The following is a 27,006-nucleotide window of genomic DNA, read 5'->3' as shown; positions in this document are numbered from 1 at the left end:
TTCTTCACATTCTGACCAACACTTGTTATCTTTCATGTTTTTAATATAGCTGTTATAACTGGTGTGAGATGGTATCTCGTTGTGGTTTTAATTTGCATCTCCCTAAAACTTAGTGATGTTGAGCATTTTCTCATATATCTTGTTGGCCATGGGTATATCTTCCTTTGAGAAATGTCTAGTTAGCTCTCTTGTCCATTTTCTAATTTTTGTTGTTGTTATTTTCTTGCTGTTGAGTTCTTTGAGCTCTTTATTTTGGATATTAACCCCTTCTTGGATGTATTTCTCCCAATGTGTAGGTTACCTCTGTACATTAACTCTTTTCTTTGCTGTACTGTAAGCTTTTTAATCTGATACAAACCTATTTATCTATTTTTAATTTTGTTACCTATGCTTCTGGGGTCAAATTTTTAAAAAATGTTGCCCAGGCCAATTTAAGGTAATTAGTCTTCTATGTTTTCTTCCAGTTTTATAATTTCTGGTCTTACATTTAAGTTTTAATCAGTTTTGAGTTGATTTTTGTATATGGTGGGAGGGAATATTCTATTATTCTGCATGTGGATATCTAGTTTTACCAACACTATTTATTGAAAAGACTATCCTTTTCCAATTGTGTATACTTGCTATCTTTATAGAATAATCAGTTGACTGAACATTCACTTCTGAGCTCTCTATTCTTTTCCACTGGCTGACGTATGTATTGCCAGTGCCATGCTGTTTTAATTAGTGTAACTTTGTAGTATAGTTTAAATCAAGTAGTGTGATGCTTCTACCTTTAGCTCATGCTTAATTTGGTTATTTGGGGAGAGGGGCGTATGCGTTTCCATGTGAATTTTAGAACTTTTTTCCTACTTCTAGGAAAAATAACCTTGGAATTTGAATCTGTATACCACTTTGACATTTTAATGCTATTAATTCTTGTAATCAGTGAAAATGGATATCTTTCCATTTGTTTGTGTCTTCTTCAGTTTCATTAATGTTTTATAATTATCAGTGTATAGATCTTTCACCTCTTTAGTTAAATTATTCCTAAGTATTTGATTTTGTTTCACAATTATTGTAAATAGTATATATATTTTTTGAGATAGAATCTCACTTTGTTGCCCTTGGTAGAGTGCTGTGGTGTCATAGCTCACAGCAACCTCAAACTCTTGGCTCAAGTGATCTTACTTCAGCCTCCCAAGTAGCTGGGACTATAGGCGCCTGCCGCAAAGACTGGTTATTTGTAGAGAAGAGGTCTCACTCTTGCTCAGGCTAGTCTGAAACTCCTGAGCTCAGACAATCCACCTGCCTTGGCCTCCCAGAGTGCTGGGATTACAGGCATGATAGGATTGTTTTGTTGATTTTTTATTTCAGATAGTTCATTGTTCTTCTGGTTTTTGTATGTGGATTTTGTATCCTGTGACTTCTCTGTATTTTTTAAAATTAGATCTGTGGATTTTGTATCCTGTGACTTCTCTGTATTTTTTAAAATTAGATTTTGTATCCTGTGATCTTCTCTGTATTTTTTAAAATTAGATCTCTCTTTTTGGTGGAGACTTTTATTTGAGTCGTCTTTTTTCTTTTTTTTTTTTTTTTTTGTGGTTTTTGGCTGGGGCTAGGTTTGAACCCGACACCTCCGGCATATGGGACTGGCGCCCTACTCCTTGAGCCACAGGCGCCGCCCAAGTCGTCTTTTTTCTTAATCTAGCTAAAGGCTTGTTGATTTTTTTAATTTTTCAAAAATCCAGATCTTAATTTTATTGATCTTTTGTAATTTTGTTTTTTAGTCTCTATTTCTGCTCTATCTTTATCATTTTCTTCCTTCTGCTAACTTTGGCCTTAGTTTTTCCTCTTTCTAGTTTTTTGAGGTACAATATTAGACTGTTTATTGGAGATCTTTCTTCTTTTTTGATGTAAATATTTGTTATACACTTTTCTCTTGAAACTGCTTTTGCAGTATCCCATCATTTTTTGTAATTTGTGTTTCCATATTTTCAAATTTCCCTGTTAATTTCTTCATGACCCATTGGTTGTACTTGAGTATGTTTTTTGATATCCATGTATTGGCAAATTTTCTGAAATCTTGTCATATAGCAATATATCTCACCCTTCAGATCCTTCAATATTTGTTTATATATTTAATCCCCTTCTCTTGGGTGCATATATGTTTACAATTGTTATATCATCTTGGTGAATTAACCCCTTTATTATCATAAAATGTCCTCCTTTGTTCCTTTTTAGAGTTTCTGACTTAAAAACATTTTGTCTGATGTAAATGCAGCCGCCCCATTCTCTTTTGGTTTGTGTGTGTGTAGAATATCTTCTTCTATCCCTTTAGTTCCATTCTATGTGTGCCCTTAAAAGTGAGGTGATTTTCATGCAGGCAGCGTATAGTTGGGCCCTGGTTTCTCCCCCCCGCCCCCACCACCCCCCAACTCAGTTCCTCTGTCTTTTTATTGGAGAATTAATACATTCGTGAGTTCTCTAGTTGGCTGGGTCACTGCCTTTGCTTTGATGTTGGGTGGAACTGCTAACTGGGCTCCACTATTTGGCGAAACCACGGACTAGACTCTGTTATCAGGCAAAGCTGCTGGCAGGGTACTGTGATGACTCCTGTTTAGGCTCACATGATGTCTTCTCCAGCTGGGAAACTCACTATTTGGGACTTGGAGTTAAGTAGGGCTGTAAGCCCTGCTCCACGCTTATGTGGAGTTGCTCCTTGGGAAGGGTGGTACCAGAGGCTGTGCTGCTTAGAATCGCATAGTTAAGGATTGCCTCCCTGCCAGGTTGGAACCATGTGGTCAGTTGTCAGTCTTTGGTTGAACTGAGTGTTTGACCTGGGTCAAGCAGGTCTTGACCCTTTGCTTCTCTGGAATGTATGGAGTTTGAAATTCCCTTGCCTGGGTGGGGTGATTCATTAGCTTTTGGCTGAATAGAGCCACTTTTTGAATCTCACTACTTGGACAGGGTCATTGCAGAAGCTTTTTGGCTGAGTGGAGTTTCTACTTGACTTTCTGGGTCAAGCTGGTCTAGCCTCTGTGCTTCTGCAAAGTGTGCAGGGGTGGGAGTCTCCCCAGCTGAGTATGCTCCCAGGCTGGACATGAACACTAGCCATCTAGGGATTTCCTCTCCCACCTTGATCTATTTTTCAATTCTTGCAGTAAATCCTATTTTATCATGGTGGATAATGCTGTTTAAAAAATTATCATTTCCCTCATGGTTAACTTATAACTGCCCTATAAAATCATTATTCAACCAGCCTATTGGAAATGGGCTGGTTGAATAATGCACAATGTCCCCTATTACTTAGACATTTTGCTCAGTAAGCTTTCAAGTTTTTCTACTCTGGTGAAATATGGACCAATCTCATGGTGCTCTTGCCAGTGTTTTAGTGATTTATCTTTTCTGTATGTAACACAGACATTCTCAATGCTGTGTTTAATACAAAATTCAGATTTAGCATTAACATTTTCCTTTTCCATAGCCCACCCCTATTTCAGGCTGGATTCTACACTGGCAAAGGGAGGGGACTTGGCACCTCACCCTCTACTCCCGGTACATCTCTTTCCCCTCCCCTACCAAGTTTGATAGATTATATATGACTTTTCTAATTTTGGAGGTTTATTTTGGGAGGTGAAGAACAATGGATAAAAAGTTTTATTTTAACTGGTACCATTTTTTGGTGGCTTCAGTGACTCTTCTCTAGAAGATTCCTTGACCAGCATTGGCTGATGGGGATGGAGAAGGCAGGCTGTTTTTCTATCCATGGAGTCTCTTGGGACTCCTCCCCATAGCTCTGGAAATACATCCTTTAAGTCATCATTTCTCCCTCTGTTCATCTAGAGAGGTGGGCCTTCTCATAGAGGAAATTGCGGGCCCTTCATTTCTTTCATGTAGCTCATATGTGCTCATCAGGAAATAGGCCTGCATGTCTAGCGTACAAGGCTAATTTCTATTCAGTCTCTCTCTTGCAACTTCAAGACTAGTTTTCTGACATATGAAGCAGGCACTGTTAACTTCTTGAGTTCTACTTGGAAGGTGCCACTTCTCTTAAAGATAGATATTAACTCTCTCAAGAAATTTATTCCCAAGTTTCCTTTCTTAGTAATCTAACCCCTATTGACATCATGGCTTGCACGAAGTTTCCAAGAAACAGGAACCAATTTACTGATACTTCCTAGGTACCTTATCCAATATAGAGGTGATGGACAGAACCCTGCTGTGGTTGAATGTCCCCTCCAAAACTCATGTTGAAACTTAAGCCACATCATGGCAATATTGTAAGATGAGACCTTTAACAGATGATTGGATCAAGAGGGTTCTGGCCTCACAAATGTATAATCCCTTCATGGATTAATGCGCTTCATGGGAGGGGAATGGTGGTTTTATACGAAGAGGATGGACACGCAAGCTGTCACATGAGCACATCACCCCTCTTTCCATGTGGTATCCTATGCCACCTTGGAGCTCTTCAGAGTCCTCGCCAGCAAGAAGGCTCCCAGCTCCTTCAGGTGGGTCCTCTCAACCTTGCACTTCAACCTCCATAACATTAAGAGATAAATTTCATTTTTTACAAATTACACAATTCCAGGTATTCTTTTATAAGCAATGAAAAATGAACTAATGCAGGCATTCTTATATATTCATATGTGAGCCATACCATATAGACTCTGTTAAATACATTAATGGATTATATGTCTTTATGTTTCTTTTGCGTTTTGTCATAACATGAATCAAGTAGATTTCTCCTTGTTTGTTCTGTAATAAATTACATGGGAAATATCTAATCCTAAAAGGGTTGGTGATCTTGTAAGTATTTAAAGATTTACCCATAACTATATACTAAATATGAAATATTTTTGAATCAAGCTTTTAATTAATGCATGCTACTTTGAAAAGCATCTTGAATAAGATTTTCTACTCTGACACACATGGCTTCAGTTTCTGAAATACTTACGGTTGTTCTCTTTAGGTTTTCTTCTTATATTGATCTTGAGAACTTATATTTTTCAGGGAAATATCTTTTTTATCTGAACTTTGCAATAATTAGCATGCATACTTGCATTGTTTTATATTTTTAAGCTGCTAAGAACATATTTTTATAATCTATTTATAATTGTGTTCATTATAATCCAGAAATATTTATCTATTATATTTATATTTTTAAACGTCTTGCCCTTGATTTTATAATTCTGTTCATCAATTTCTATTATATCTTTATAAACACCTTCCTACTTTTATTTGTAAAGATCTTATGTTGGGAAGCAATACCAGCAAAATGGCAGACTAAAAAGCTCTAAACTGTTCTTCCTCCATAGAAATATCAAAAGGTACCTAGAAGTTATCTGAACCAACCTTCATGGCCTTTTTACTTGCCATTTTCCCCATCCACTCCCTGGAGGAGCAGTTCAGTCTTGAGCATGTGGCCTTGTTCCCAGTTCTCCCTCTCACATCAGAGGGAGCAGACCAAACCTTACCATGTACATATGTTCTAAGCTGTCTAGATGATGCCTGGGGGACTAAGCAAGATGCTCATCCCTGTTCTGCACATCTCAGAATGTAAGCAGAGAAAGAGTAAGGCGATGCTTACAAAGGCAACAAGATGAAGACAAACCCTGTGGAAAGAGATTTTAAGTGGAAAACATAAAATTGACCATCTAAAGCTCAAAGGAGAAACTGGGATCAGACTTTTTGGGTCATTCAAAAGCAGCCACATATACAGGAGAAGTTAGAAAGCCATGTACATGTCTGTGCAAGACGCATGCTCATGAAAGCCCCAAGAACACCTATGTTTTTGCTTCCACGTGGTTCCTAGGATGAGCCTAGCTGAGTGGTTACAAAATGCTCTAGAACACAGCCAATCTGCAAAGACTGAGAGAGATGGCTATTCTCTCTTTTTTGTTTGTGTGTGGGTTTTTTGTTTATTTGTTTCAGCTCTTGGCACTCAAAGAAATTCCTGTAAAAACACTAGCTGAACATCAGCTAAAGGAACAGAGATTTCACTGATAGCACTTAACAAGGAATCTTCTTTCGAAGTGTCTCAAAATAAATGGACTACTAAATATGGAAACAGTAAACCTTGGGGAAAGCAAAGATTCTGATTTTCAGAGTTATTACGTTATAATAATTACATGCCCAGTTTTCAGGGCAAAAAAAAGTCAAAGCATATAAAGAAAAAGGGAAACATGGTTTATTCAAAGGGGTGGAATAAATTGGCAGGCATCCAGATTTTGGACTTCAAAGACTTTAGATAACCTGTCTTAATTACTCAAAGAGGTAAGGGAAAACATGGACTAAAAAACTAAAGGATGTGGGGGAAATTATATATGAATAAAATTAACAGAATAAAATTAACAAAATAATATAAACAGATAGAAATTATGAAAGGGAAACAAACAGAAATTGTGAAATTGCAAAAGACAGTAACTGATATAAAACATTTGCCAGAAGGGTTCAGTGGCAGATTTGAGAAGGTGAAAGAAATAATCCCCAAGCTTGAAGATCAGGCAATTAAAGTTGATTCTGAAAAACAAAAAGAAAAAAGCGGTGATTCAGGGACAAGATGGCTGACCAGAGACACTGACTATGTAGCTGTCTCATAAAGAAGGAAAAGTTTTAAATGAAAAAGAAAAAAAAAAAACTAACAAACTAGCAGTCATACAACAAGTGTGATAAACACCAGGACTAAAAGATTCCGTGAGAAGAAGTGGCAGAGCTAAACAAGAAGGAGCAAGTATCAGCAGAAGACAACCCCAAAGACACTTATAGCCCAGTAAGAAGGATTTGGAAGGAAATGATCTGGGCTTCGTGTGGAAATAGGGGGGACCCTGAATAGCCAATTTAACCTTCTGTAATAAGAATGAAGCAGGAGGCATCATGTTACCAGGCTTCAGCTACCAGTATAGCATGGTGCTGGCATAGGGGCAGAGGCATAGACGGATGGGAGCAGAGAGCCCAGATATGAAATCATCCTCATATTCCCATCTGATTCTTGACAGAGTGGTTAAGAACATATACTAGGGAAGAGCGTGCCTATCCAATCAGTGGTGCTGGGAATACTGGATAGCCATGTGTGGAAGACCGGGGCAGGCTTTGCACCTTCCTTCACTCACAAATATTGACTCATGATGGATGGAAGACTTAAGCCTGAGGCAGGAAACTATGGGAATCCTGGAGAAGAATGACTCTTACAGATATTGGCCTGGGCAGGGAGTTTATGAAGAGGACCTCAGGGGTAATCACAGCAGCAGTGGAAATGGGACTTGATCAAATTGGGAGGCTTCTGCACAGCAATAGACAGACAGTTGAAGGAGTGGGTAGACAGCCCAAGAGTGGGGGAGAATATTCACATGCTGTCCAGCTGATAAAGGACAGATAAACAGAATCTATGGGAAACTTAAGCAAATCAGCAAGAAGCAACCGGACAACCCTATTAAGGGGTGGTTGGAGGACATGAACAGAGACTTTTCAGGGGAGGATATACCAGTGGCCAAAAAATCATGGAAAAATGCTCAAGATCTCTAATCATCAGGGAAATGCAAATCAAAGCCTATTGAGATATCACCCAACTCCAATGAGACTGGCTCGTATTAAAAAGTCCTGAAACAATGAATGCTGGTATGGATGCAGAGAGAAAGGAACTCTTACATGCTGTTGGTGGGACCGCAAACTAAAACAAGCTCTGTGGAAAATTATGGAGATATCTGAAAGAAGTGAAAGTGGACCTACCTTTTGATCCATCAATCCCACTGCTGAGTATATACCCAAAGGAAAAAAGGTCATTTTACCAAAAGGCCACCTGCACTCAAATGTTTATAGCAGCACAATTCACAATTGGAAAGATGTGGAAACAACCAAAGTGCCTGCCAATACATGAATGGATTAATAAAATGTGGTATGTGCTTACCATGGACTACTACTCAGAAATTTTAAAAAATGGCAATCTCGTATCTTTTGTGACAACCTGGGTGGAATTGGAAACCATTCTTCTAAGTGAAACATCATAAGAATGGAGAAAGAAACACACATACTCACTACCAAACTGGAGCTAATTGATCAACACTTAAGTGCACATATGGAAGTAAAATTCAGAGGGAATCAAGCTGAGGGGGAAGCCACATATTGGCTACAGTGCACATTATCTGGGTAAAGGACACACCTTAACTCACTCTGTACAAAAACAAAGTAAGCAAAACTTATGTACCCCCTAATATTCTGAAATTTAATGAAAGGAAAAAAAGATTGAAGAAAAGTGGATAGAACTTAAGGAACTCATGCAAATCATTGAGCAGATCAAAATTGTGGAGTAAAAATCAACATATAAAATTCAATTGGATTTCTATATACTAATGAACAACTCAAAAAGGAATGAAAAACTTAGGAAAAATTTAATTATAGAGTCAAAATACTTGCATGTTAAAAATATAAAACACTGTTGAAAGTATTTGAAGAAGAAAAATAAATGGAAAGCCATCCCATGTGCATGGATCAGGTGGCCTACTGTTAGGATGACAGTGCTCCCTCAGTGATCCACTTTAATTCCATTTCTATCAGAATCCAGTGTCATCCTTTTGCAGAAATGGAGAAACCCATTCTAAAATTTATGTGGGATCCCAGATATTCAGAACAATCTTGAAAAATTTACAACTGCAGGGCATCTTACAAGGATACATGTGAAACTTAGTAAATGTAGAATATAAATGTCTTAACACAGTAACTAAGAAAATGCCAGGAAGGGTATGTTAACCAGTATGATGAAATGTGTCAAACAGTCTATAAAACCAGTGGATGGTGCCCCATGATCGCATTAACGTACACAGCTATGATTTAATAATAATAATCATAATAAAGGAAGATAAGAAAAATGAAGGCAGTGGAGTACTCATATCACCTGATTTCAAAACCTACTATAATCCAAGCAGACTGGTCCTGGAAGAAGACAAGACAAAGGAAACCAGTGTAACAAAATAGAGACCCCCACTTAAATCCCAGCCCTTGAAAAGTGCGCTCAGACTGTTCAGTGGGTAGTGGTAGTCTCTTTAACAATCAGTGCTGGGGCAAACTGAATATACACATGTATAATACTGAATTTGGGCCTTACTTCATACCATGTACAAAAATTTACCAAAATAGATCAAATATCTAAACCTAACAGCTAAAACTATAAAGCTCTTAAAAGAAAACAGGAGAAAAGCTTCATGACATTGGATTTGGCAATAATTTTTGGATATTACAACAAAAGCTTAGAGAAAAAATTAGAGAAATTTAATAAAAAATTGTTAAGAGAAAAAGTGAAAATTACATGTTAATATAATTAACATGTTTTATGAAAATTATATTTTACAAAAAAATAAAAATAAAAAATGGGTGATGGACTCTAACAGATATTTTTCCAATGAAGTTGTACAAATGGCCAATAAGCACATGAAAAGAGGGTCAACATTTTTAGTCATGAAGGAACTGCAAATCAAAACTACAATGAGATATTATTTTACATACATTAGCATCATGGCTATTATTAAAAAAAGGAAAAGAAAAAGCATTGGCAGAGACAAAGAGAAACTAGAATCCTTAGGGACTCTGCTGGTGGTGATTTAAACAGATTCAGTCACTGTGGAAAACAGTACGGTTGTTCCTCAAAATTTAAACATAGGGTGGATTGCCTGAGTTCACAGGTTCGAGACCAGCCTAAGCCAGAGTGAGACCTCATCTCTAAAAATAGCCAGGTGTTGTGGCAGGTGCCTTTGGTCCCAGCTACTCAGGAGGCTGAGGCAGGAGGATCACTTGAACCCAAGAGTTTGAGGTTGCTGTGAGCTATGATACCATGGCACTCTACCCAGGGTGACAAAGTGAGAATGCCTCAGAAAAAAAAAATTTTTTAACATAGGATTCAGGAGTGCCACCTCTAGATATATACCAAAAGAAGCAAAAGAAGTGATTCACACATGGTGCACCAGTGTTTATAGCACCGTTACTCACAGGAGCCAAATTATAGAAACAACCCAAATGTCCACCAAGAGATGAATAGATAAACAAGATGTGGTTTTATACATTCTATGGAATAATGTTCAGTCTTAAAAAGAAATGAAATTCTGAAGCATGCTACGACACGGATCAACCTTGGAAACAATATGGTAAGTGAGCTAAGCTGGAAGGAAAGGACAAATATTGTATGATTTCATTTGTAGAAGGTATCTAAAATGGGTCAATTCCTAGAGACAGAGTGGACTAGAGATTTACCAAGGCAGGGAGGTGGGGTGAGTAGGGGCTCATGGGTGTTACTGTTTGGGATGATGAAAAAATTCTAGAAATGGACCAGTGGTGGCTGTACCTGAGTGTGAATGGGCTTAATGCCACTGAGTGAAATGGCACATTGTATAATGCATATATTTTATTCCAATTAACGGTGTTTCTTCATGGTTTTATGTTTCATTTCATCAATAATTTGTTGATGTGGATGCCTTTTATTTCTGCCCTGTTTAATAAGGATTAGTTACATACCTGTTTTATCTCCTCTATGTCTGTCAACTTCTCACTGTTTTCGGAGCTTTGTTTTTTACCTCTGCCTTTGGGAAGGTTTTACAAATTTTTCCTCTCCTTTCTCCTCTGACTATGGTCTGCAAGCCAGCAGCAAAATCACCTGGGAACATTTTCCGGGAAATTCAGAATATAGGCCCATCCACAACATTCTGACTCAGAATCCGAATTGTAACAAGATCTCTCAGTGATTCGTGTGCCAATAAAATTTAAGAAGCCTGCCGTGTCATTAAATGATTTTCAGCCATGTTAATTCTACTGTCTTTGTGTTTAATTCGGCACAGTGGGCCGAGGCAGACAGATTGCTGGAGCTCAGGAGTTCGACTAAAATAGAAAAACTACTGGGCATTGTGGTGGGCACCTGTAGTCTGAGCTACTCAGAAGGCTGAGGCAGGAGGATCACTTGAGCCTAAGAGTTTGAGGTTGCTGTGAGCTATGATGACACCAGGGCACTCCAGCTCTGTCCAAAAAAAAATAAGTTCTGCGGCTGGGCCTCCTTTATCCCTCCCAGCATGGCAGCCGCTTTTGTCTTTGCCTTCCTCTCAGATGCTCTTTCATTCTGTCCACTCTCATTTCAGAGATGCCGTGTGGGCTCTTACCTTTTGATACTCAGATAAGTAGCTTCCAAATTTTTCAGCTTTCATTTTCTATGCTTCCATAGCTTTTTAAAGAAGACCTTTCTGTTGTATTCAGAATGCTTATTCTTAGACAGGAAAGACCATTGGAGCACAATAGTTTTCTAGGGACAGTATGGATGTGATAATCTTGACCATTTCAGGCTCATTGTCATGTGGGAGCTTTAGCCTTTCCGGTATCAATCTGAAGATCAGGTTAAGGTGCTCCGTTTATTACACTTAATCGCCATTTACTGAGAATAGGTCTTTCTCTTTGAGGGCTGGGTCAGCTGGCAGGCCATGAAATCAGACAGGCTGTGGTGTGGTACTTGAAGCAGGGACTTGACTGACACACATGTGGTGTCTTCTAGCGGTGGCTTTCCTTCAAGCCTCTGTGTCGCCTGCTTTTGCCAACATCTTCCCAATCACCTTCATCCAGGGAGTTTTGTTTTTAAAGTAAGAAAGACCAAGTGCCTGCTATGGTTTCAGCCCCGTCCAGTGGAACTCCCTGTGGTCACAGAGACGGGCCTCATGTATGCTGTAGATTAGCAACCCGCCACTCACACATAGGTGGCTACTGAGAACTCGAATGTAGCTAGGACCTCAGGGGAACTAAATTTTGATTTAATTTAATTTAATTTAAACTGTAGGTATAGCCACACATGGCTAGCAACTGTGATTTTGGGCAATGCAGTGTTAGACTGTGAAGCCCCCAAGTGCTATAATTAGATCCCTATAGTTAGACTTGAAGTACTTTCCTGATTCTCTCAAACTGTTTCCCCCCTCCTCTTCAGAGGGCCGAATCTGAGGTGTTTTCCTTAAGAACGTCTCAATCTATCTATCCAGACAGTTCCTTTCCTGGGAGGCATGCTAGGATCTAAGATTTTGATTTTTTTAAATTTCAGTTTAATATGAGGGCAGAAACAATTAGGTTACATTTGTTAGGTAAGGTCCCTGTTGTAGTTGTGTCCCTCCCTGAGGAGTGTGGCATGTACCGTTACATTGTGCCCATTAGGAGGGAGCTTGCCAGTCTCCTTTCCTCCTCCCCTCACCTCCTCCCTTCTTCCCCCTCCCTCCAAGTTGAATTGAATTGAGTTTTTCTCTTATATTGCCGTATATTAGTTCTTCTTCTGGCTTCATATTAGTATTGAGTACATTGGATACTTACTCTTCCATTCTTGTGATGCTTTACTAAGAAGAATGTGTTCCACCTCCATCCAGGTTAATACAAAAGATGTAAAGTCTCAATCTCTTTTATTGGCTGAATAGTATTCCGTGGTGTACATATACCATAGCTTGTTAATCCATTCCTGGGTCGATGGGCACTTACATTGTTTCCACATCTTGGCAATTGTAAATTGAGCTGTAAACAATCTAGTGCAAATGTCTTTATGATAAAAGGACTTTTTTTCTTCTGGATAGATGCCTAGTAATGGGATTGCAGGATCAAATGGGAGGTCTAGTTTGAGTTCCTTGAGGATTCTCCATACTACCTTCCAAAGAGGTTGTTTTAGTTTGCAGTGTCACCGGCAGTGTAAAACACACTTCCGTTTTAATAGTCAGCACCATTGCCAGCTTTGACCTTTGCATGGGCATCACTATATTCCTTGAAAATTAGACAGAGGCACATGAGGCTTCCCTTGCCTGATATGAATACTGATTTCACAAAGATTGGTCTTTGTAAGTGACGGCAGATTTATTTATGCATAAATACAGAAAAAAATGTTCCAACTTTAGAAAAATGCCATCTAATAAGGGTTTTACTATCCTGTGCCACTCCTGAGAAGTAGCAGTTTGTGATTCCTATTTGTAGGTTTTCTAGCGTGCAGTTACTGGTATCAGGTGTCCATTGCTGCTTGAGTGCTGCGTAACATCCAGCCAGTCTGAGTGCCATCCATGCCCCTTGCCTGTGTATCTGGGTGGTGAATGAGCATCTGTGGATCCTGGCTGGCTCCCTCATAGGTTGGGTGTGTGGGACCTGTTAGCTCATGAGGTCTCTGAATGGACGAGTGGACCTCTCAGTCCTGCTCTCTGTGTCCCTTCTTCTGGAGGGACCAGTAGCTTCTTCTGGGCATTATGGTCTCACAACAGAGGCAGAAGCTCAAGAGAAGACCAGAAACACAGAAGGCCTCTTGGGTCCTAAGTGTGAGACTAGCACACTGTCAAGTCCAAAGTCAGCTCACATGCACGAGGTGGGCAAACAGAGGGCTTAAATTTGAAGAGAAATACAGATGGCCTGGCTAACAGAGTGGGTCCTGAGAAGGGGGTAGCAATGGGTTGCTACCATGCTCAGATGGCCCCAGTGACTTTCTGAAGTACTTGCTTCAAGAAAACGTTTAGTGTGAATCATTTAACTTAGATCCTTCATCCTAGCCTCCAAGTTCCTAGTCCTGGAAACATGATAGCCACTTGACACCCAGTGCACCCAGCATCTGGGAACCAGGAAAGAAGACCGTGTGAGTTGCCATGGAGTGGTGGCAGAGGGCCCAGTGGTCATGTGTGAATCAATACCCGGGCTGTGGCACTGTCTCATAGCCAACTCTTGGCCAGATTGCTCAAACATTTGAGCATTCCAAATGCAAGGTAGAAGTCACACAGAAAATGCTGCCAGCCTGTTTCCTGGTACTGTTCATTTACCTTGACTGTGATCACAGAACCTGGGACCCCAGAGAAGGCAAGCATTTCATTGCAAGCCTCACTGCAGCTGAAGCCGTGAAGCTCCTGAGTGTTGATGTTGGATTCGATTCTGCAGGGCTCAGTTCTGCAGCAAAAGGATCCACATAGACCACTGGGCCCTAAAAATAGTGGGTATTGCCCAAGTGTCTTGACCAGTGCTCCTGCTGGGAGTGCCTGTGAGGGGCCACGTGTCCTCACCGACTCTTACATTTGGGACCTTGAAGCCAAGAAGGGTAAAACTACCTCTTTCTCTTTCCACATTTTTCTTGCATCCCACTCTTGCCGCTTACCCATGGGCTTCGTGTCTTCAAAGTTGTCTGTTCAGTGAGTGTTTGCAGAACTCCTGCTGGGTGTGGAGGTGCTATTCTAGGTCTGGAATAGGGGGCCGTTGACAAGAGAGATGACGTCCTGCCCTCATGGGCTCTCCTGGGAGTGACTGAGGGGCCAGCAAGTCAACAGATTGGCACTCTCACTTCTAGACAGTGGTAACTGTGATAAAACATGAGCGGGAGGTAAGGTGTGCAGAGAGAACTAGAGACCAGCATATTTTATTTCTAAAGGCTTCTCTGTGAACTCTGCTCAAGCATCTTGCCATCCATTGATCAGCCAAGGACACCTGAAGCCATGCTCGCATTGGACATTTTGATCTGTCCTCTCCAGTATTGGCAGTGAATCAGGAAAGTTCGTACAAGCGAGAGAAGGGAATATGTAGATTGCTATGTGTGCATCCCAGACTCTGTATGTGTGCATCTCAGACTCTGCCCCTGTCCAGCCTTCCCCAGTAAGTTTAACAAGGAGTGATTTTTGCACCTAAGCCAACAAGTGGACGTTCCAGACAGATGTTTGCAGTAGCATGTTCCTGACCCAGCGATAGCGGCATTTTCGGCAGCAGCCCTTAGCAGGTAGTTTGTAGAGGAATCTGCACTTGTGCAGTGACAGCCCCAGTGATGATTTGTAAATTGATGGATATTTAAAAATAGCAGTGCTGATGCCAAAGAATATTTGAGAAGCTTAGTTCAGTTGAGATAAAATGAAAAACCCTTCAACACACTGGAGACCACAGACCTTGACCTTGTGATTCAGGCTTCCTCACTCAGCTATGCAGGGAAGGGTCTCCCCGGAGAGTCGGGAGACAGTGTGCAAAGGTGGTGCGTCACCAGACATCGCATAATGACTTTGAAGCTACTGGGGATGGTGGTCTCCATATTTCAAATTTATTTCTTGCATGTTCAAACTTTTAACTCTTGAACATGTCTTCAGAAGTGTATTGTTTATAAAAGCAGGATGATCTGATAAACTACCCTATCTACAATGGGTGGGAGACTGGATTGTCGCTACACTTACTATGGGAACAGCATGTAGAATACGTTCTCCATTTACCTAAATTTATTTCCAACCATCACACACACATACATAAAATGGGAATATTGTGGGTATGTGTTAATAGACATGCATATGATCCGTGCGTATCTATATTTATCTATATGAATTGTCCCACCTTATTGCTCTTCACTCAAAACAACAACTTTGCTTTCTGAGTAGATCTTCAAAAGTTAAATATGTTTTGTGCTTTTTAAAGTAAAAGAGGTGGTAAAGCCACAGTCATGTAGGGTCCATGCTGCCTTGATCTGAAGCCCACGCTTCCCTTCCAGTGTTTGTGAATATGGCAAAGCTGTTTATTCTTTCCGAACCTTGGTTCGCTCGTCTGCAAAATGGGAACAATAATAATAATATTGACCCCTATACTATAGTTGTCATGAGGTTAAACGTGGGTGTATTCCAGTGTGTAGCACAAAGCCGGGCACTGAGCAAGGGCTGAGCCAGTGTCAGTAAAGCACAGATGAGACTGGCAGTCATCTGGGGCTGAGCTGCTGAGTCACATCCATTCCTACAACGTCCCATCTGGAAGTCCTCCCTTCTCTCTTCATTCGTGTTCTTTATGATGATTTTTATTTTCTACCTTCAGTATCTTTGAAGTGGGACTATATTTTTAAAAAGGGCATAGTGAATGCAGGGTCCCGGGGGCACAAAATGTGGTTGATTCACTCAGAAAGTCCACTCCCAAGCCTGATAGGCTCAGCCAAGGTGGGTGTGGGTTTGGTGGTGGAGGATGGGTGCTGCGGGCTGAGCCGCCGGCTCCATCCCCTCATCTGCCCCACCTCACTGCTTCCTCTGGTCCACCAGGGGAAGCCAGGTGCATCAGGAAAAGCTAAGGGGATGTTGCTTAGTACAGTTGAGATATGGTGCCACACCACACACAGATCACTAGCCGGCTGCAAGTTACCTGTCCTTTTCTCTTCACCATCTTTGTGCCTGCTTCCTGCAGCACCAGCAAGCGCTTGTGTTTCACTCTCCATCCTGAGAGAGTTTTCTGTGTATTTCTTCCAGATGAAGAAAAGTAGCAAATAGATGTATCTAGCTTATTTCTCAAGCAAATGGAAAAAAGCCTCCAGAATGAGAAGACCTGAGCAACAGCTGTTCTGTGGAAAAAACATAATAGTTGCCTTGTTGGAAAGGAGGCATCTCCCACCAATTCTTTTAGCCTCCTGCCCTCCCCTCTTGGCATTTCCCATGGAACATTCCACAGGACTTCTGGGCTGGGTGTCCCCGGGATCTGTGTGTGTGTGTGTGTGTGTGTGTTGGTGGGGGGGGGGGAGTTGGACGGGGTGGGGAAAACAATAAGAAGTAGTAATCTCAGTTATTGACTCTGCTCAAGTGAATAGGTACCAAAATACGCAGGAAAATATAAAAATTTGAATGTCGCCATAGAGGTCTTTTTCTCTTCTTCATAAAAAGTCCATGATTTTAGTAGAACGTTTTCTCTTTTTGTCTTGGAGATACTTTGTGTGGATGTTAGGTTGCCCATATGCCATTAAACATGCTGAATTTAAAAGTGAGGCTGGAACTTCCGCTAGCTAAAAAGGCAAGTGCTGTAGACAAATATCTCAAAGAGCCACGTGTTGATTTCAGATTTCAGGATGCAATGTTCGCCTTGACTCAGGGGTAACTGGAGGTATCGTGACATTTGGGAGGAACACACTTTTGCCATGGTGTGGGTCCTGCAGGGAGTCTGCATAGCACACACAGGCTATTTCTATACAAAAAGTCAGCATTGGCCCATTTGCTACATGTGTTGATGTTTTTCCTCACTTCTTTTCTCCGGCATTGAGAAGTAGAGCTTTCCTCAGCTTGCTTGCCTGATGAGATGCTAGTAAGACGTGCCTTATTTCCTTAGCACCTGTGCTGGGGCTGCATGAGACAAGCCTCTTGGGGGTGGTGCATGCCTGGTGTCTTGTGGGTGTTTGGATTAGGGTCTGTTGGCAGAAGCATGATTTGCTCACATTTCCTGAAGTATTAGTTGGTTTGTTGTTGAATATTCAGAATGAAGGCCCATCACAGAAAGCTAAGTACTGGACTTCCAGGACGTCGAAAGCTGGAGGATTGTTGAGGATTCAAGGTGACCCCAGGGATCCTGGAAAAAAGCATTCCTACAATCCATTGTTGAGTAGGCATAGTTGGGACACCTATTGCACAGTCCTTCCTAAACTTTGGGAAGCCACTTCCTGGAGATGTGGAGGACACACCCAGCACGCCAGAGCCTGGGCAGAGCGGCTGTCCCCACAACTTCTCTGCCTCCGTTCTGCTTTCTCGTACTCGGCCTCTGGGTCATGCCTGGCAGATCACTTTCATTTTGTGAAAGGTGCCCCCTTTAGCTGCACTCTGCCTGTCAACTTAGGCCACACCACACACAGATCACTAGCCAGCTGTAAGTTACCTGTCCTTAGATCAGGGGCCCACACCACTGCAGTCAGCAGGGGCAGGAGAGGTAAGGGAGGGGTCCTAGAGAAATGTAGTATAAAGCACAGAGTCTGAATAGATGCGTTTTCAACAGCACCTTAGCTTTTCCTGAAAGAAGGTTGTAGACAGAGTAGGGAAGTGGACTTGGATTTTCTGGAAGCCTTGTTCCTCAACGTATGGTTGGTCTAACCGTTGCATGGAGGAAGTTTCACTGTCTTTGAGTGGAAATTATTTGCAAGCCTTTAGCCAGCCCCAAGGGAAGTTAGGCCACTGGATTTTGATTTATAATCCACATAGAAGGCAAATATTCTCTTTGAAAAGATGGATGGTCACGTGGCGAAAAACTCTAGAATGTTGGGATCTAGCCTAATGCACAACTGTGTGTTACACAACTGTAATGGAGTAGGGACAAGCAGAAGAGTGACTGAGAGTTTCAGGGTGCATAGAGATCTTGGCGCTAATGCCCAGTGGGTCTGGTCCCTCGGGAATGATACATAAATTCTCTCTGTAATAGAGAGGCTAGAGCACCATTACACAGGAGACAAAACAAAAGTTAAAGATAAGAACTTCCTTAGAAACTCCTTTCTCTGGCCTTGATTATTCAAAGTCAGTAAGACATGGTAAATAATTTTATAGGATTTAAAGTTTTGGTACCACATGGTACTATAGTTAATAACCATGTATATCAGAGACTCAAAAATTGCTAAGAGCATAGATTTTGTTTTCCCATCACAAAAACGATAACTATTTGATATGTTATATTACATATGTAATGCATATATAAATATTAATGTATATAATGTATATGTTAATCACCTGAATTTAGCCATCCCACGGTGTATAGATCTTTTAAACATCATGCTTTACATCACAAATATATACAATTTCTACTTGTCAATCAAAAGTTAAACTTCTGAAAAAAATGAAATAAAGTTTTATGTTGTTTTTCTTGATAAACCTGGCTTATGGTGTACTGAAAACAGTTTCTATGGATTCAGATTTCTCAGTATATACTGTGAAGATGTTGTCAGGTGGACTTTGGGAAAGGGGCTCCTGGCGGGGGTTATGCAGTAGCGGTTGGTGTGAGTCCCTCTCCTCCTCTGTAATGCCTTCCCTCCCCTGTGTGTTTCAGAATCACCACGACGGCCGCATGCATGATGGACCTCCGGAGGTACCCGCTGGACGAGCAGAACTGCACCCTGGAAATCGAAAGCTGTGTGTATCCGTATCCGGGCTTCTTTCTCATTCACTCTGTATTCTCTGTCTTTGTCATTATTTGGCATCTTTTCCAAGGCATCCATAATTTTCTTGCTACAGTTTTTAACTAAATTAGAGATTTAATTCTCCACTCTTGCAAATTTCACTATGAGAGAGAGAGAGAGTCAGTATGAAAGAGCTCTTCATTCTAATCTGATTAAGAGAGTCTCTTTGCTGTGCTGAAATATAAGAAAACAAATGCCCGTCATCTCAGTCCATTCACTGCAGAGCTCGCACACAGCGAGATGCAATTTTCTTAACAATATGCTTCATCACACGCGAGTGGCTGTGCGGCTGGGACCTGGGCAGCCGGAGTAAAGCTCATCTCCCATCAGGACCCCAGCTTTACAGAGGCTGTTTCTGCATCTCGGCAATTTTCTTCAATTTGAGTAGCATTCACATGCTTTATTGATAGTCCAGCGCTGAGCACTTCTTTTTGTATGATGAGCAAGAGCCGCATTCACAACCTCTGATGGGGTGTCCCTCCTGCTACCCGAACGGCACCTCCTGGCATGTCAGGGGACTGTTGTCCCTGTCACTTATCTTGGCCTATTACAGACTGGCTCATAATTAGTCTCAACTGGACTCAGGTTTGTCAATATTTGTACTAAACTTTTGGTGGATAAATGACTTTGCAATATCATTTGGTTCAATGTGGTAAGAAGAGAATGTCTTTGTGAATGATATTGCTGAGAAATTGTGCTGGTGACAGTGTCCAGATCCTGGACAGGGTGGCCCATTTTGCCCACACCCTGCCTCCATCACTGTCATGCGTTCTGAGAACTGTGTTTTCAGGGAAGGTGAGGCACATAAAGTTTCGTCGAATGATGCATAGTTAAATTGGGGACATTTACTGGAGAGGGCAGAAGGCTGGGGAGTGAGCTGGTGATTTCCCAGTAGTTGAAGGAATCTACTAACAAGTGAAATGGAGTCTGTGCCACCAGGGGGCACAGCTCCAGTGAGTCAGTGGAAGTTTTAGGATGGCAAATTAAGTACTACAGGAGCAGCTCCCATTTCCACCATCTGGTCATGCACTGAGTGACTTCTGAGAGTGCTGTCACAGAGACCTCGTCACAGTGTGCCAGCCCCACACCCTCTGCTGAAAATCTGTGGGTTACGCACTTCTGTGGAAGGAGGAGTCTCCCAGTCTTCTGGTGGCCTGACTACACACAGCTCTGTGTCAGGAACGCACAAGAGAAAGGTGTATCTTTTTATTTCTGTGCTTGAGGGCAGATTCACTGACCTGAGAATCCATCCAACAGTACATCTGGACAGCCACCGCATATGGTGCTGTTGCTGCACAGGGGTTCATGGAGGGATGGACGGCCTGCAGAGAACAATTAGACAAAAAAAAAAAAAAATAGGGATAAATGCTTTGAGAAACTGGTAAGGAGTGATTGTGAGGTTGCTTCTGAGATGGCATGTCAGGGAGGTCTTCTGCAAAGAGGCTTTGTTTAAGTCAAGACGCAAATGTGGGGAAGAATAAGCTACATGAGGATTTGGAGGAAGGTTCCACAGAGCATGTAGAAGCCCTGGGCACAGCACGCTGGTCTGAGCTGCAACAGGAGACTGGAGAGGCCGGGCTGGGTAAGGGAGTGGAGGCCACAGGGGCCAGGCCTGGGCACTGTCCAGGTCCTCTCAAGGGGTTTGGGCTTGTTTTGCTAATTGCATTAGGGGCATGTGAGGTTTTTTTCACAGAGGAGTATGCCACCTACCTTGTAGTAAGTTGTGTTTTTATTGAAGAGAAAACTACAGAGGGGACGAAGGAGAAGGCATTAGCTGTGGGGAGCAGTCATCCTCACAGCTTGGTCCATATGTTTGGTCTAACACCCAATATTGAATGAATACCCCAGTGTTGTATTATATGCTCAATCAAAAAGTGTGACAGTGAGATGATGTTTTTCTACAGATCTGTGTTCTAATTGATATCATGGTAAAGTTAACCTCATCATTTATGAGACTCTTGGGTGTTACAAGTCACAGCCAACTTCCTTGCTCTATTTACTCATGTTCAGTAAGCACTGGTGAGTGTACAGAGCTGGGTTTAGAGCTGTAATCCAGCTGGTGACCTCTCCTCTTTCTGAGGGAACCACTTGTGAAAATTTCTAAGGGTCAGGAACATCCCAAGAAAAGACATTTCTAAGGTAGCAAACTTCGTGACCAGCAGATGTAACCTTGCAAAAATGCCAACATGAGCACCCCTCTTGCTCTACGAGTTCTCTTCTAGAATCAACCGTTGATCAGCTGAATTCACCCTCGGGCTTTGAACTTTTCAGTAGCTATTGAGAGGAGTTTATCCTTTCCAAATTCTTCATACTTGAGTTCTCTTAAACGAATGTCTTATTCATCACACTTAAGATATATTTTAAATTCCTCTCGACGTGATTTCTGGGCCACCCCTGAAGACATAACTTTGCAAATAGAATTTTGGTTAAAGCACTCAGCCTCTATAGTTTCTCTACTTTTCAAGAGCAGCCTACAAATCAAATAGCAGAGGAAACACAAGAATATTTGAAAGTTAATTGTTTGATGCCGCGTCTCATAGACAAGCACGTTAAGCGAATCGACTTCAAATATGTCCATTGTATTAGTGACACTTTATTTAGGCATCCATTTATACAAAGTGGTGGTGTTTCATATCCTCAATCTCTTCTCTTGACAGATGGCTACACCACAGATGACATTGAATTTTACTGGCGCGGCGGGGACAAAGCTGTGACGGGAGTGGAAAGGATCGAGCTCCCTCAGTTCTCCATTGTGGAGCATCGTCTGGTCTCGAGGAATGTCGTCTTTGCCACAGGTGAGTCCTGTCTCCACTAACAGTCCCTTCAGGGACACCCGCTGTGCTGGCGCCATTGCCATGAGGAAATACTCTACAATACTGGGTAATCCAGAAATCCAGAGAAGGACCATCGTCAATCATACGTCATCATTGCCTTTCTTGATATCTTAGGGCATTGATAAACTTTGGTGGGAATGACAGATTAGCTGAGAAAGAGATGCTCTCTGGGACTGGTTATTAAAAAGTAAAAAAATAGAGGGCAAATGTAACCAAGTGATGTTTGGTAACATTGGAAATGCTCATCCTTAGGGAGACAAGAGGCCAGGGCAGGCCTTGGAAGCAGGAGGGCAGGAAAAAGAGGAAGAGCAGAGGAGGTGGGCACTGTTCTCCTCCTGGAAGTAAGCCTCCTGTGCCGCAGTCTGGGCTAGCAGCCAGGCTGCAGTACAGGAAGTAGTGTCGGTCCTCAGATGTGGTCACCTTCTCCTGATAATATCTGGTGAATGTTTCCCTGGCCTGTGTTTCTCTATCCTCTCTGTATCAATTGCCCCAACACTCGATGCTAATTTCTGTTCTTCAGACTCCTTTTGCTGAGGTCTTACTAAATCACAACCGTGTGTATTTTACCACATGCAGTGCTGTCTTATAGCTTTGTACTCACTGCATGCTTTGCATTGTAATTGAGATAATAATGAAAGTGCTTCATAAATTATGAGGTGTTACAAAGACCACAAATGCTGGGTTGAAAATGCTCAGTGAAGGCAGAGCTACAGCAAGTGGGTAGAAATTAGCCCTGATCCTGTGCTGGAACCTGTGAAACCAGCAGGTAGTTTGACTCTCCTTGCCCACAGCCACTGGCCTCCCATTCTTGTGGCCAGTGTTGAATCGTTCCTTACCTTCATCTGATGCTGTGTCCTCTGGAGAGCCTTTTGACCCACTTGGGCCACCACACTGTCCCCTGTGCTGGGCGAGGTAGCTGCCGCACATACTCAGCACTGTGCTGAGCACCCCAAGCCCTGCTCACAGCTCACTGTGCCTGCACCCTCAGGGGCACATGTCTTGGTCACAGCTCCCCTCCTCCCCACTCCCATCTTGAGTAATGCCAGACATGCTGTGTTTATGTGGCTGTGTGAGTCAAAGTTGTCACCAACATGCCTCCTTCCTGCTCCTGCCTCTGAGACACACACAAAAACCTGAGTGTTTAAGACACCAGTTTGATCTGCTTTTATGCAGGGATGCTTTATCCCGCCTCAACAGCTCCTGCAAATGTCTGTGTAGTCCCCTGTGGAGAGCACACCAAGGTGCTCACCCTGGGTAGACAGTGAGAGGCAACAGAAACATGAGCTTATGAGGAAAAGCATCCACAGCCAAGAAAATTGCCATGTGATGCACTGAAGGAAATGATATATTACTTCTAAAACTGGGATTCAAACTGTTTCATGCTCCAAATTGTATAAGCAAAAGGTATACTCAGAACATGGGAATCGTATCCTCTCAGTGGAATAATTGTGCCGATCCCTGCCTTTGCCTAGAAAATTGCAGTGACAGCCATTAGGGTGCTGCTGCGAAGATTTCTTCTACAGCCTCATCAGACAGCCAGATGAAGTATTTGCAGAGGGTGCCCCAGCTTCCACGGGGGTACTGTATCCACTTTAACGGCCTTCCTGAATCCATCAACTCAAAACCACTCTTTCTAGGTGCAATCTCTGCCTTCCTTTTAAGTATGTACATGGTAGAACATATACTAAATGCATCTGGAGAAAATATATACCATGGGCATGGGCAGAACCCTCAAACTGATCAGACCCACAGGGTGTCAGAGTGCAGCGTCCTGTCCTCTCTGCAGTGTGTCTGAGCTCCTGCATTTTGCCTTCATTATCAGTCAGTAGGAAAACCTCCCCACCTTCAAAGGGCTTCCACTTAAAAATTATTCCAATTTATCTATGGCAGAAGCCACACCCTTTAAAAAGTAGTTTAATATCAAACCTTATCCTAATTTTACTTTCTATACTTTTCTGAACTCATGAGTTTCTGATCAGTAAACAGGGTTAAAGGACTTTCTAGTCTGAGATAGAATTCTCCAAGGATGGATTAGAAAAGAACAGATACTCTAGAAGTTTACTGAGACCAGGCTACCATATCAGCAGACCATGGGAAGTTTTCATCCCCATTATGGGCTTATGGGGGCCCTGCCCTGCATGTGTCCACAGTTGACCAAGACATCATTATGGGGTGCATGACTGCAGTCTGTTTTTCTTTTCTTTCTTTTTTTTTTTTTTTGTGGAGACTGAGTCTCACTTTATCGCCCTCAGTAGAGTGCCGTGGCATCACACGGCTCACAGCAACCTCCAACTCCTGGGCTTAAGCGATTCTCTTGCCTCAGCCTCCCGAGTAGCTGGGACTACAGGCGCCCGCCACAACGCCCGGCTATTTTTTGGTTGCAGTTCAGCCGGGGCCGGGTTTGAACCCGCCACCCTCGGTATATGGGGCCAGCGCCTTACCGACTGAGCCACAGGCGCCGCCCCTGCAATCTGTTTTTCTTCTCTCTCTAGATGAGTTTCTGATTTTCTCCTTGTCTTTGGAGTTCCTTGGCAATATGGTGGTGTGCCATGTTGTAGTTTTCTCTGTGATCATCCTCTTAAGTCTGTGGATCTCGAATCCTTGTTTTGAAGTGTCTTGGCACTTTTGGAGCGTGATCATCCATCATCTCTTCAGATACAACTTTTGCTCTGTTCTGTCACTGCTCTTCTGGAATTCCAGTGACACACATCTCAGTTTCTTATATTTGCTGTATGTCTCATGCTTCCTTCTGTGTATTGCATTTTATTTTCTTGTTTCTGGAAATTCTCTCTTGCCTTACCTTTCTGGTAGGCAGTCAGAGGCATTAGCAATCTAGGATAAGCTTCATCGACTTTCTGGGCTGTGGGTAATTGTGACTTCAGATTCAGTCTTTGAACGTACATGAAACCTTCTGGTTTATCTTTACATCTTGAGCAGGACTCTGTATAAGCATAACCAAGCCAAACTGTAAGAGGTTTACTATGGTTCCCTTCTTAAGTCCCTGTCTCCAGTTTTTGCCCATCCGAGTCTGTCAGATGTTCTAATTAACTTCTCATTTTTTCTCTTCTAAAAAGTATTGCTACCCAAAATACAGGGTTCTCTTCTCTGTTTCCTTTTTTTCCAAGATCTTGGTACAGATTTTAACTGGCTTACTATCTCTCCAGTACCTTCAAGGGAATGTATTTCAATTTGTTCCATTTTTCTAGTCATTTTCAGTATATGTGTTCCCCATACTGTAGTACCTAACATGGTTTATTTTTTGCCCCTCTTTATTTTTTCAGAAAAGCTTACCATTGTTTCTATATTTAATTCTTATTCAGTTTGGGCTATAAACGCATGAGAGTAAGAAAGAAGAAAATTTATGGAACTTTTTTATGATCATATTTCAGAAAGTACAAATTACTTAATTCTCTATTTTTCTAAAAACATTAAACAGAGGAAATATTGATACAGAATAGTATGATATTGAGGAAAGTATTTCAAAATTCAAAGTCAGGATATTTGCATCTTTATAACAGTAACAAGGTATGAAAGTATGAGGTGGCGCCTGTGGCTCAAAGGAGTAGGGTGCTGGCCCCATATGCCAGAGGTGGCGGGTTCAAGCCCAGCCCTGGCCAAAACTGCAAAAAAAAAAAAAAAAAGATACGAAAGTATGAAGAAAGCACAGGTAAAGGGATCAAGTTAAAAGAAAAATTGGATTACATCTATTTAAATAAACATACTCAGCTAAAAATGAAAGAGCCCCTGAAATGTCACTCTAGATACACAGGTCATCAGATTGGGACTTCAGTTTCTTTTTGGCTTTGAATATGTGTCCTGCTGACCAGAAAAATTTGGGATGCATGGTTTTTGCCAAAACTGAAATTTACTCCTAACTTTTTAATTGCCTTTGAGCTGAAAGATTGAGATTTTTTGTAAGATTCATGGAGAACAGATTATTTAATATGCTTCTTTAATTATGTGGTGTTTTTATTTCTCTTTTTTTTCTTGTGGTACATTTGAACAGTAATATATTCTGACTTTATTTCAAAATACTCCAGCCAAGATTAGAAGAAAGAAACAAAAAATGAGAGAAGGATCCAAAATGAATGATGATGAAACGTTTCAGTTAAGATACGTGAATTTTCTATTCTTCAAAAATCAATGTTCAAAATACTATTTTGCCTCTTCATTAATGATCATGACAAATTATGTAATTTTTTTTTTTTTTTTTTTTGTAGAGACAGAGTCTCACTTTATGGCCCTCGGTAGAGTGCCGTGGCCTCACACAGCTCACAGCAACCTCCAACTCCTGGGCTTAAGCGATTCTCTTGCCTCAGCCTCCCGAGTAGCTGGGACTATAGGCGCCCGCCACAACGCCCGGCTATTTTTTGGTTTTGCAGTTTGGCCGGGGCCGGGTTTGAACCCGCCACCCTCGGTATATGGGGCCGGCACCCTACCGACTGAGCCACAGGCGCCGCCCCAAATTATGCAATTTTTAAAAATCCACCCATCCCTCGCTTAACACGTACACTCAGATTTCTTTTTACGAGTCCATTTGTGATCTCCAAGCTTTAGTTTTTATGTGAACTAAAGTCTCTTGATCAAATTATTGCTGGGTGTATAAATCCCATCTACTAGAGGTATAAGGAAAACACATAAAATAGGCAAAGAAGGAATGACTGTCTCCTTTCCATACAGTAGAACCTCTGTAAGTTGACCACCAGTGTACTTTACCAAACTGGTCACCATCTGGAGGTGGTCAGCGTAAGGAAATAGGCTTCATCTTTTGGAATTGCCTTTAAGACATCCAGCAGAATTTTAAAAATATGCTCAGTGGCAAACCTCTTTGATGACAGAATCAGGAGAAGAGAATTCACTCTACAGGGAGAAAAAGAAAAGAAAAAAGAAACTTGTATTTTCTGACTGTGCATTTTGGGTCAGATAGTATGTTTTATATTGGATATGAATGAAGCCGTTACCTAGTAAAATAACGTAGTACATAATTTTTCCTTAGATTTGTTGACATGACAATTCACAAGCTACATAATTCACTCATTTAAAGTGTACATTCAGTGACATTTATGTATTTACAGAGTTATGCAATCCTGATCATAATTCATTTAATTTAATTTTTTATTTTGCTTTTTTTTAAGTATATAAAAGTACAAGTTTATTTTACTTGTAGAGAAGAGAGTGGGGGAAAGAGAGAGAAGGGAACAGAAAGCCAGGAGTGTGAGTGAGGAAAATACGGGGGAAGAGACAGATTCAAAATTCATTTATGGATATTTTTATCACCCCCAAAATATACACTGTACTCATTAGCGG

General features: G+C 41.6%; 1 protein-coding gene across 2 annotated transcripts in view; it reads left to right on the top strand.

Moving 5' to 3' along the window:
* GABRB3 (gamma-aminobutyric acid type A receptor subunit beta3) overlaps positions 1-27,006 on the top strand; it is a 282,305-nt gene that overhangs the window by 224,932 nt on the left and 30,367 nt on the right. For both annotated transcript variants that reach the window (XM_053582017.1, XM_053582016.1), the window contains exons 5-6: positions 18,736-18,818; positions 21,523-21,660. In XM_053582017.1, coding sequence (XP_053437992.1) covers positions 18,736-18,818; positions 21,523-21,660 — 221 coding nt within the window. The remainder of the gene's footprint in view (positions 1-18,735; positions 18,819-21,522; positions 21,661-27,006) is intronic.

Source organism: Nycticebus coucang, chromosome 2 (genome assembly GCF_027406575.1).
Source record: "Nycticebus coucang isolate mNycCou1 chromosome 2, mNycCou1.pri, whole genome shotgun sequence".
NCBI lineage: Eukaryota > Metazoa > Chordata > Mammalia > Primates > Lorisidae > Nycticebus > Nycticebus coucang.
Note: the sequence above shows the minus strand (reverse complement) of the source record. Positions and strands in the feature narration are given on the sequence as shown.